Source organism: Phalaenopsis equestris, unplaced genomic scaffold (assembly GCF_001263595.1).
Source record: "Phalaenopsis equestris unplaced genomic scaffold, ASM126359v1 Scaffold000504, whole genome shotgun sequence".
Classification (NCBI taxonomy): Eukaryota; Viridiplantae; Streptophyta; class Magnoliopsida; order Asparagales; family Orchidaceae; genus Phalaenopsis; species Phalaenopsis equestris.
In genome coordinates, this window is record NW_018164944.1 from 1,311,635 (window position 1) to 1,324,450 (window position 12,816).

The 12,816-nt window shown below is 36.1% G+C and overlaps 1 protein-coding gene across 3 annotated transcripts in view; it reads left to right on the forward strand.

Moving 5' to 3' along the window:
• Positions 1–3,491: 3,491 nt before the first annotated feature.
• The window catches only part of LOC110028221 (GDT1-like protein 5), a 19,042-nt gene continuing 9,717 nt past the window's right edge, over positions 3,492–12,816 (forward strand). The window contains exons 1-4 of one of the 3 annotated variants that reach the window (XM_020729976.1): positions 3,492–3,618; positions 3,731–3,799; positions 8,533–8,592; positions 8,682–8,729. In XM_020729976.1, coding sequence (XP_020585635.1) covers positions 3,598–3,618; positions 3,731–3,799; positions 8,533–8,592; positions 8,682–8,729 — 198 coding nt within the window. In that variant the 5' untranslated portion in view covers positions 3,492–3,597. The remainder of the gene's footprint in view (positions 3,619–3,730; positions 3,800–8,532; positions 8,593–8,681; positions 8,730–12,816) is intronic. The other 2 variants (XM_020729975.1, XM_020729977.1) reach the window with 2 other exon arrangements.

Sequence of the window (12,816 nt, forward strand, 5' to 3'; positions counted from 1 at the left end):
ACATCCACCCTTATATATATATATATATATATATAAACAATAAATTATTTTCACAGCTATAGTGGCATCGATCCTGAGCTGGAAGAGAAGTTAGATAATATGTTTGGTGTGTCGTGACAACAAGCAATAATGCATGTGCACCTAGTGAGACAGAGTTTGGTGGCATCACTGAAAACTTGCTTGTAGAACAAGGATGTGATTTTAATGAAGGCTCCGACCCGAATCTCCATGAAGTTGAATCCATTAGCAGTCATGCTACTCACTGTTTAGTGAGGTATCTATCTTTATTTTGTAATGTTCTACACTGAATATCTACCTTTAAGTATGGGATGTACTGATATGAAGAGTTCTGTTGCAAACAACATCATAACAACTATTTTCAAATTGCAGAAAACAAACAGACAACCAGTTTATCTATAGTAGCTTCTACGCAGCAGCTTATTAATAAGTTGCAGCTGCACCAAACAAACTCGTCGTTTATCAATAATAATCGTAGTTTGGTTGTAATGACTGTAGTTCTTGGTTATAACAGGCTATAAAAGCCGTAATCGATTGCTATGGAGTCAATAGTCTAAAGTGAATGTTGAAGATGATGGTTGTAGTGTTAGATTGTTGTATAGGCCACAAATGGAACCTAGGATAGCAGTTGGCCATGCGAGTTGTTGATGGTTGCTTCAGGAGCGCCGGTTCGACCCAAAGGTTATGGTATGAAGCTGCAGGAGTTTTGAATCATGTAGGTCATAATTATTTACATAAGCCGTAAAAATGAGCGACAAAAATGTCGGCAGGCCGTAGAGACCGAAGTTGGGAGCTGCTCGACTTGTGGAACACCTAGGCCCCAGGAGTGAGCTATAATGATGTTCATAATCCACAGAAGCCAGGGTTAGAAACTACACGAGTTGCAGACTGCGTAGACCATTATTAATTACATAGGGCATAGTGGTAAGTTGTGATGACACTCGTAAGCCGTAGAGGCTAGAGTCTAGTGCTATATGAGCTTCGAGCCACATAGGCTACAGTGGGTCACATGGGCTGTAACGTTTAACTTTGATGATGTTTATGGATTGCAAAGGACTGAGTCGAGAACTACACGGGCTATGGAACAAGGAGGTCATAGTTGATCACATAGGTCATAGCGATGAGTTGTAATATTGTTTGTATGTCATAGAGGACGTAATCGAGAGTTACATGAGACATGAAATACATAGTTCATAGTTGGTCACATAGGTATTAGTGGTGAATTGTAATGATGATTGTAGGCTACAGACAAAGCCGAAAGCTGCATGAGTTGTGGATCTCATTAGCCGTAATTGGTCATATAAGTAGCAGTGGTGGTCTATGAGAAGAGCACTTTTGACGTCCGAAAAAAGCCATTGTCTTTGGGGTGCATTGTTACTCTATCTTTGGGAGGTATCACTATATTGTGTATGAGGTGTGTTGTTATACCTTCATCGAGGTGTGTCGCTGCACTGTATTTGGGGTGCATTACTACACGATCATTGAGGTACTTCACTATATGATGTACTAGGCGTCATATCTCTCTACCAGATGCTTCACTGTTCTGCAACATATGTTGGGATCTCTCAATGCAAGTTGTGGCTCCACAAGGGATTTTGCTCTAAGAAGCAAGTAGTGGCTGATGTTGATTAACGATGGCTGGCAAGTGGGATTTGACGGCGATTGGCGGCTATAGCCTTGTGGGATCTGCGGTGTAGAAGCAATGTTGAACTTCAACTCCTTCTCGAATGACGGTCAGTGAATATTTGAGTACCTTAAGGATGCTAGAATTGAGTGATATTGGGTTCGTTGAGTTGGTTTTGCCGAGACGCTTGATTTTAGTATAAGCTTGTTAGATTTGAAATTTATTTTACCTTCTAATTATGCACTGAAAACTTTCAAAAGGTGGTTTAATGACTTGATTTATGCTTTATTTGACTCAGATTTTACCAATTTTGGTATCATTGGGTTCGTCTCGCCAAGTCGGCCGGCTTAACTATTATTTTGCTGAAATCAGAGCTCAGAATGATTTTTGATTGAAATTTAAACATTACTTATTAAAAAAATTATGCCGAACACTTAATTTGATTCGTGCAGGATGATGAAATTTTGTTGATGAAGTATCAATACTAAAGTACTTAATTTGAGTCAATTAGACTAGATCAAGATGCTTTTTTAATATTTTTAGGTTCATCTTATCAAAACAAATGTTCCAAGAACAAATTTATTTGAATTCGAGCTCAAAAGATCTCAAAGTTTAAATTCTAAACTTAAATAATAAGAAGCTTTGGGATATAGAAACTACATCAAAATTTATGTTCAATATGATTTATTTTTTTAATGAAGAGTCAATAATATTTTACTTATTACTTTATATTCATCTTCTTAATCTTTAATAGCAATAAATCAAGATGGATTCTTTAGAGTGTAATTATTAATTTAATTTATTATCATCATCATTATCTTCTTTTGCAACGTAATAATATCCAATGTATATTCAAACGTTGACAAAAATTTCACGGTCAAAATTTTTTTGCAGTTAATTATAATTTAAATTATTTTCAAGCAAAAGGGCGGTAAAAGTAGGACAGATGAAAATTTGGTCATCATGTAAAATTAACTACAAAGTTATCTTCACGAGCTAATAAATAAAAAAGGCATTGACATACATATCACCCAATTCCTATTTATTTACATATCAAACATCTAAATATTACATTTTATATTTATATCACCTAAATCTTTAGAAAAAAAGATTACATCAGGACTCCGCACGTAGAGTTACGTGCGGAGTCCAATGAAATCACGTCACATGAGAATATTCCCGATAACACAGGGGAATATTCCTCCCTTGTTATTCATGTGTTATTGTATGTTATTCGTTTGTTATTGTGTTCTGGGAATATTCATGTTATTATAATAACACAATAACGCATTAATAATACTTGAATAACACACAATAACACCTGAATAACACAGAAAAAATATTCTCGTGTTACCAGACGGATTTTTTACTCTCACATTCACGTGTGTGTGTGACGTGATTTACGTGTTTTCATTGGACTTCGCACGTAACTCTACGTCCGGAGTCCTGATGTAATATTTTTTCAAATCTTTAATATCACATCCAAAATATCAATATTTTTATATATATATAATAAAAATTAAAGTTTAAATATTAGTTGTGTAAATACATAAAAATGGGTGACATGCATGTAAATCTTCCAAAATAAAAAAAAAAATTCATATGCTCTCGAGAGAACATATTCACAAATTAGAAATTGCGTTAAAGTCGTCCTTCTGGTTCCCTATGGCATCGGATTCTCTCTCCTCTCAAGTAAATACCGACGTGATTGTGGTTCACCACGTCAGCATTACACCCACATGCAACGGGTAAGGCGGGCCGTGCAGTAACCACAGCGTAGCGAGTGCACGGCGTAACTTTCGTGTGTTGCCCTCAGGTTCTCTCTCTTCTTAAATATCGTTGCCGTCCGCCATTTCAAAGGGTTTAAAACATCAAATCCTCATCGAGCTTACGTCTCTTTGTTGCTGAAAGCATTGAAAGGGAGACTCAAGAGGAACGAGCTCGGATCTTGAAACATGGATTCGTCTCTCCTCGAGGTATGTTTCCGGCCATTGATTGCGCTTTGCCGTTTATTCCGGCTGTTGATGCTGTCAATTAAAGCTAAATATCTCTTGTTATACTTTTGTTCTGTGTTTATAATGTGATTAGGGTTTCACAAAGTCGCTGGCGATGACGGTGTTGTCGGAGATCGGAGACAAGACGTTCTTTGCCGCTGCGGTGGGTGAGCTCGTGCCTCCTCTGTTTATTTTATCAAAAATGTTTTTTGCTTCGGGGCGGATTTTATTCCAGTGATTAATCTATGACAGTAGATAGACTTGAATCTGACTGTCGATATAACCGGGGGGCTCTGCCGTTATCGGTTTTCTTGGGGGCGCGGAATGCTTCGATGTTAGCTTTGTTTGTATTGCTGTGAAGTTTTCTCCAGAAGTAATTTTAGTTGTTTTTATATATTTAAGTTTAGATCTGTTTCTTGTTGCTTCCATTTGTTATGCAATCTGATTAGAGACCTCTTCTTGACATTTTCAGCTAATGATTAGTGATTGATGATCTCTATGTTCAGTTTTGGGATTCTTTTTGGGTGCATAGATTTTGTTTGCTTGTTTGGTGGGTTAGTTGGCTGGCATCAAGTGGACTTAACTAATCTTCGGTAAGTTGAATATGACTTTGATAAACACCTCCATTTCCAACAAATTAGTCTGATGGGATATTAGCCAAACTGATTTGGACATGTGTGCTTCCTACTTTCAGCTCACCATCATATAGTCATCAGTTTCAAATTTCAATTTTTTTCTTGGTTCTCGCTGGTAGCTCGATGTGCTGGACCTGTCAGCTTGATTCTTTCTGATTTACATCTTGCGGCATACTAGAATCTCCATTCGAGCAGTTTTGCCCCCTATCAATTACATCATTTTGGGACCCAATCCCATGAAACTGCTCTCTCAACCTTTGCCCCCTTTGTCATTTTGTTGATTTCTTGACATCCTAGAGTTGTTGGCTTAGTGTCCTCTCCCAGGCAAAGTAATAATCTTGACCTTGTTGATAGCTCCACATTCTAGAGTTGCTATATCGACTCATTTCAGGTGGCTTGGATCTCCCTGCAGTATGTTCAGGCATCCATTTGACCGGTTTTTTCTCAAGACCTCTCTCTATGAGGTTACCTTCCATGCATCCCTCACTTGTGGCACCTCACCAACAGCTCGACATCCTAGAGCTTTCAGCTTAGTGCCATGTTCCAACTGATATAACTGCCAGTCCTTTGCCGATAGCTCCACATCCTAGAGTTTTCGACCTGGTCTATCAACTTCTTTATCAGCTCGACGTTGACTGCTTGGTAATTGCAGGCAACTTGACATTTTTGAGCTGCTGGCTTGTCGGCTTCTTTTCACCAAAGTTAAGAAGGTCGTCCAATTATCTTGACATCCTAGCTTGTCGGCTCAATGTTTTTTAACTATCTTCTTAGCTACTAGTCTTCTCAGCAAATGGCCAAACGGCTTCCTTCTCACTCCCTGACAAGTCAAAGACATTTTGATGATAAATTTTTCTAGGACTTATTGAATACCTTGTCTTCTTTTTTTCTTAACTAGTTTTTTAACTATCTTCTTAGCTTCTAGTCTTCTCAGCAAATTGCCAAACGGCTTCCTTCTCATTCCCTGACAAGTGAAAGACATTTTCATGATAAATTTTTCTAGGACTTATTGAATTATGTTCTTCTTTGCACCTTCTTACTTTTTTGCCTAATTGACACCTTTTTGCAATCATGCACTTTTTCTTCTTGGCATTTGCTGATCATTTAACACTGTAGAGCTATCGACAACCTTGAATATTTCTCTACCTTCTCAACTTTTCAACAAATCGATCCTTACCTTTACCAACAACTTAACAATTTAGAACTGTCAGCTCGACAGTGAAGTCCCAGGCATCAAATTTCTCTACGTTGTCTTTCCTCTGAATAAACTTAGCATCTTAGAGCCAACCAATTGGTTTCAATTATTGACAACATGGCACACGTCATCACTTCAATGAGCCTAACTCATTATCTTCTTTTCGACTTGTTGGCATCCAAAAATTTTCGGTCCGGCCTTACCCTGTTAACATGTCTCATGTGTCTTGCGCCATAGAGTCAACATGTCTAAATCACATTGACAAATCCAATAGAGCTCCTTAGGAAATTTGATTATTCATGCAATAATTTTTAATCATCTGACGGTTGGTGATATAGCCCATAGTTTCAGTAACACACTTGATTTAAATGTATGTACTATTGGTCAAGGTCTCCTATAAGAGTTGGGATGAAGATTGAGGGGGTATATTTATTGCATTGTACTTCCTTCGAGCTTGCATACCATCTTTTTAATGTTTTATAGGACCATTTGTAGATTTATTACTTTTCATATAAATTATTTTGTTTTAAGCAAGACAAGTGTTATTGGGGTTGTTGGAAACAGGAACGAAATATTAGTGAAAATAATTAAAATCAATAATGCCAATGGTTGATGAATGAACTATGAGCCAAAAGAGAAGAGCCACAAAGGTCTTCCTTAAAAAGGACCAACTTGAAGCCTTTTACATTTTGGAGATTGGCGGTATACTTTCTTACTTTTAATTCTCCTTTTGGCATAAAGAATTTGAAACTTTTATCCTACAAGCTTTTATATACTAGAAATGCTTACATTAGAAGAACAAAAAGAGATTTCTAATCACCCACCCTTATCCCATGAATCTAAAAGACATATAGGAGTAGAAACTCTAATTGGGTTGGAATTGTTAATCAAGTGAGTTAGTGCAAGTTCAATCACAATGGGTTAAAAACTTGGGAAGACACTAATTCCAAGGCAGGATCCAAAGTTGGTTTAAAAGTTTTGAATACAAGCCATGTCAGAAATAGTTAGAACTACCAACAATGCATTAGCATGATGATATTTATCTAATAATATTTTTTGTTGTGTTGGGTGCGTCTTAGAGCATTCAAAGAAATATTGTCCAATTATTTTTCAAAAAGAGCAGTAAGGAGAAATGCCATCAAATTCAACTTTTTGTTAGTAGCGATTAGATGTGGAACCAATCTATTCTTTGCTCAATTGGGGAAGAAACATTCAATTTGACTAGTATCCTAGCCACTATCTATATAGCCTTACAATAACAAACTCCCACCATAAGTGATTTATCAAAAATTGAGCCAAGATTATTAAAAATGGATTGATTTAAGTAGTGAAATCTAGTGTCAACATTCTTATGCTATATGAAGAGGAATGAAAAATAAGATAGGTAAGTTGGTTAGACATTCATAATATTTCTCTCAATGGTCTGATAGATCATATATATAAATTTACAGAAACTGATAAGCACCAATTTAGTGTGAAAATAGAGGTAATTTATCTCTGTGCTGTGACAGTCCATAATTTCAATATGTCCAACAGAGACATTAACAGATTATGATACTACTTTTTAAACAAATTTTAATTTCTGATTATTTTGTAAATGAGGATTATGTAAGGTTAGCCTTTCCGCCATCTTCTACAGATGTGAATGAAGCTATGGGGCTGTAGCACCCAGCCATAGCTGCCCATCTAGAGAATAAAACTGGTTTTATGAGGTGGGCCTGTGTTTTCTTTTTTGAGAATCGACATGATTTCATGCCAACTGATATTTCGAAGTGTTTCAATAATGTTACTAAAATTGCATGCTTCTATCTAGTCATTTTTGTTAAATATTTTGGGACACACAATATAGAAGTAATTTTTTGATAAATTTCCCATTGTGGAGACCATGATACATATTTTGGCAAAAAAAAGACGAGAACCTCTCATATAAGGCTCAAAATCTGATTATCTACCCTAATAGTGAATTTGAATTGCATTTATTTAACAGTGAACTTAACAATAATGTTAATTTGTGTGAGTATATTTACAAGTTAGGAATTTGATTGACGGGTCTTTTGTAAGAACAAGCTTTGGTAGAATCTTGAGTTTAAAGTTTTTCTTTTTAACTCATGCTCCAAGTTTTATATGTGGGAAGTATGATTGGTTGCATAGATTGAAAATATATATGCAGTTGAAAATGAGGACATATTGGGGGTTTGTGGTGAAATAACAACATTATTGTGCTACTCTTATTAGTGAAGCCAAAGAGAGTCATTCAACTAAATATAGAAGGCGTTTAAACTGCAGAATAATGTATGAAAATGTAGGTGCAACTTGTATGTGGTGAAATGCTACTACAGGGTTAGTTGTAGAGCTAAGTGCCTGCCATCTTCATGATAGTTTTTACTATAATTATCTAGTCATTACTACAGCATTCTTATTGTATTTGATCTATTGAGTGCTTTGTTTTAATATAAGTTTTGAAGTAGTGTTACTGATTAGTTATACTCATTGGTATAATACTTGTCTGTTTTATGGTATGTAGATGCAAGCAATTTATTGGTCATATACTCATGACATGTTTTGAACTCGCAGTTTAAGCAAAGTTTGAACCGGCTTTGAACAACTAGGTCGGACATGGTTTGAATAAAGTTTTTATGTTGTTCAAGCTAAAATTCGGATAGAAACCAGTTAGTACAAATTTTATTTGTGCCATACTTTAATTTAGTAGTTCGTTGTTAAAAGTGGGGGCATTTTGGTCCAACACAAATTTTTGGGTATTTCCTTAATAAAATAAGCAACAAACATTTTTTGCCATTTTTGAGTTTTATGAAGTCAACTTCCTAATTTTAGTATCTCTAAGGTGCTTTACTGAGGTAATGTTTTGACTGAGACTTTTGTCCTACAAACCATGTTTCATAACAATTGAGCCGTATGTTCTTTTTTTGGGCCTGTAGATTTTTTGACCAGCACAGATGCATTGTGAAGATTGTGTGTAGAATTTATATTTTTAGAGTGCCTATACCGTACTGCACTTTACAAAATTTTCTTCAATGAGTAAACCATGATACTGATTATTTGTTATCTTAGATATTGGCCATGCGTCATCCCCGCAGACTTGTTTTAGGAGGTTGCTTGTCAGCACTTATTGTAAGTCTTATTTCATTTCTATCTCTCGTCCATGCTAATTTTTGTGGGGGCTTGAGAGAAATTTTTATTGCTACTTTGTTTCTTCACAGGTAATGACAATCTTATCAGTTTTTTTTGGTTGGGCTGCCCCTAACCTGGTAAGTAGACTGGTCAGACTTTTGTAACATGGAATGCTCATGTTGAAGTTCAGCACTTCTATTCTTATTGACATTTTGTTGCTTCTTTTCAAATTTTATATTGTTTATTAGGCAACACATTTTTTATTCTTTTTGAACTATATAGATAGCTGTTCCAATTGTTTTTCAACTCCTAAAAAAATGTTTTGTCATCTTCTAGCATGAGTCTATCCTTTATTGGGTATGGTGCGGAAGACTTAAATTTTGATTCCTGTGTTGATCGCTTGCCATGCAAAAATAAGTTATTGCTTTCCTACCTTATCAACATATTCATCTTTCTAATTGTTGGGAATGAAACAAACAATCCCCTTAAACTTTACTAGGGCTTAGTTTCAATTAGAAACTAAACCACGCTACAGAATAGAATCACACAGATTTGAGAAAATCAAAACAAAAATTACAAACAAAGGTGCAACAAAGACAAGTTAAAAATCTTACAAGGATTTAACGTGAAAAAACGTGAGAACAGGAAAAAATCACGGAGCCACACCAAGAAATTGTACTATGAATCCGGAAAATTTTACAGAGAACATACTCAGATTTCCTCTCTATATTCGAAAGAATTTATAGGATTTCGCTCCACTTCTTCCCTCTCGATCTGACAAGTAAAACATGCATGGCAAAATCTCTTCTCTGACTCTTCTCACATTCTTTAGGAAAATATCTAAGAAACTTGTGCACGGGAACTGCACTCTGAAACTTGCAACTTTAGAAAGTTGAAATAAGCCTCTTAGGTCGAATCTTGCAATGAACGCATCAGATGCATAAGTTCCCTAAATTGGGCGCTGGGGTGTCAGCCTCTCGGGAAGAATACACCTGTAAACCGTGGCTTGGGCTTAGGATTGCCCACAGTTAGGCGCATGAGCGCCCCTGGTTGAGCGCAAGGGCGCTGAGTTATTAGGCGCAGGAGCCATCTGGGTGCAGGTGCGTCCATGGATTGGTGTAGGTGTGCCCATGAACGTATGCAAATGCACCCGTAGCTTGGTGCTAAAACGCCAAGCATTCGGTTTCTTGCCCTGCCTGCTGTTATGGCTGTGGTGCTTCTGGTGTTCCAAATCAGGCTCCACAGCAGAACAATCTCTCACTTGGAGACTGAATGCACCCAATACATGTCATCCATATCTAAACCTCCATCTGTACCATCTTTGTAGTCACGTATCGCGGTGTGGCTTAACCCAGGTCTCAACCTTCATAAAATTCAATTGAAGCCAACCATAGCTTCAGTTTCTCATTTGTCACCATCTTTGTCAATGTATTTATAGGATTTTGTATTGCGTGTATCTTCTCCAAGAACAACTGCCCATCTTTTAGGAGAGTGAATAAAATGATATCTCAGCTCAATATGTTTTATCCTAGCATAAAAAACAACATGTTTGTCATGATGAATCACACTCATACTGTCACTTTGAAGCTTCCAATCCCTTGTTCCTTGCGCAAATTTGTCATAAAACTCTGTAGCCAAATTATCTCCTTGCTAGCCTTAGTGATAACAATATAATCAGCCTCCGTAGTTAAAAGTGCAATGATCTTCTACAACCTGGAAACCCAACTCATCGCTCTGTCTCCCAAATTGAAGATATATCTTGTTGTACTTCTACTATCCATATTTTCTACCAGATTTGAATCTATAAATTCCTGTAAATTGATCCCCACACTTCCATAGCAAAATGTTCTGTTGACTATTCCCCTAAAGTACATGAGAATCCACTTTACCGCCTTCCAATAATGTCTGCCTGGATTTTCCATGCCCCTGTTGAGTACTTACACTGCATATGTAATATCTAGTATGGTACAAATCATTGCATACATCAAAATTTCAACTGCTGAAGCATACGAAGCTCTCTACATCCGTACATGCTCTGCTTCAGAGTTAGTTGATAGCTCCTTAGATAGGTTGAAGTGACTACCTATGAGAGTGCTAACAAATTTTGCTTCACTAATGTTGAATCTCTGTAGGATTTTCTCAACATACTCTGCCTGAGACAATTTCAGTGTTCCTGAACTCTTATTTTTGCTGATTCTCATTTCGAGGATCTTTTTGGTTAGATCTAAATCCTTCAATTCAAACTAACTTGATAATTTTCATTTAAGTCCATGATTTTTTCCATATCCGTTCTTGCAATTAGGATGTCATTAACATATAGAATAAGCAAAATATAACAATTATCGGAGTGTTTGATGAACCAACATTGGTTTGCTTGACTCTTCAAGTACTTACTGTCTGACATAAATGTGTTAAACCTCTTTTACCATTGTCTTGAGGTGTGCTTCAAACCTATATGCTCTTCTTTAATCTGCAGACCAAACTTTTTTTACTTGGAAACTTGTAACCCTGTAGTTGCACCAATAGTTCCTTCAAACTTCAATGTAATAAATATGTTTTTACATCCATCGGCTCCAGATGTAGATCTTCCTCTGCTTTCAAACTCAGTACAACTTTGACGGTTGTCATCTTCACCTATGGGGAAAAAATATCTATTTATTCTACTCTTTCCTTTTGCTTAAAATTCTTCATTACAAATTTTGCGTTGTAGCGTCTGCTATCATCTGACAACTTTTTCAGCCTATAGACCAATTTGTTGTATAGTGCTCTTTTGCCTTTTGATAATACAATCAAATCCCAAGTCTGATTTGACTCTAAAGAATCTATGACACGCTCCCACTTCTTTGAATCTTTAACTTTAGTGATCACCTCAAAGCACTCTAGTTCACCACTATCAGTTAATAGTAAATAGTGTAACGAAGGAAAATACCTCTATACAGGTCATATCACTCTGTTGGATCCCCTGGCTTCAGTAGCAGGTGATTGGAAACGTTTAGTACTTTTTATGGTTGAGCACTATTTCTTTTTTTACTCTCATGATCATCAGTGTCTTTTATCTCAACATACTCGGACTTCAAAAGTAGCTGACGGGCTGTCTCGAGTTCTGAGCTTGTTCTTGTACATCTCTATTTCATTAAAAGTAGCATCCATGCTCATGACAAATTTCTGATTCTGATAATCCCAAAACTTGTATTCAAATTCATCTAAGTCATATTTAATAAATGTGCACTTAATAGATTTCAAGTCAAGCTTGTTTTTGGAACCTGCATCAACATGCATATATGAGAACACCCTAATGCTCTTGAATGAGATAGATTTACTTTCTTATTACTCTAGACTTGTTCAAGTAAGCTTTCCCAAAATGTATTGAATGTCACAACCCAACTCGATGCAACCTGTCATATTGAGGCTGGTCACCTCGTGTCAAAGTCATAACAGATAAATTATTATCTAAGATCTATTTGGAAAGAATCTTATTTACTTAATTTTTTCTTCAAAATTCATACACAGAACAACTAATATCATCAAGTATTGTAGAATAAAGATACCCAAAATTCATTCAAATCATATCACTATACAACAAAAAGAGATATATAGAACAATCATATTTTAATCTCTCTGTCAGCAAAATATAAACATCACCATGAGAGCAATGATAGTCTACTTATACACAATGTTGAAAACAATATTTGAGAAAAGTGAAAATCAGATCAAAGTTAGAGTTGTTTGATCAAGAACTCCCCATTATTTTAGAGTCATCATTTCTGATTTCTTGGTAATTCCATCCAATTGCAAATACAATTTCTGTGGATATAAATAATTGTCAATTTGCGTTTTCTTCGAGTCATTTATGACTTATATTCAAGTCATTAAAGATATGTATACTAGAGCTGTTACTTGTGTTCAAACTGAAGGAGGATTGACAAAAATATTTTCCTTTTTCTGTTGGATTACATCAGGGATCGACTTTAAGCCCATATCTTTTTGCTTTAGTTATGAATGGTCTTACTGGACATCTGCAGGAGGATGTACCTTGGTTTGTGCTTTTTGCTTATGATATCCTTCTTGTGGATAAAACGAGAGAAAAAAAACGAGAGAAACTTGAATTATGGAGGTCTACATTGGAGTCTAAAGGCCTTCGTTTAAGTAGAACTAAAACTGAATACATGGAATGTAATTTTAGTAGTAATAGCTCTAGTGACAGAAGTGTGACTTTGGGTGATC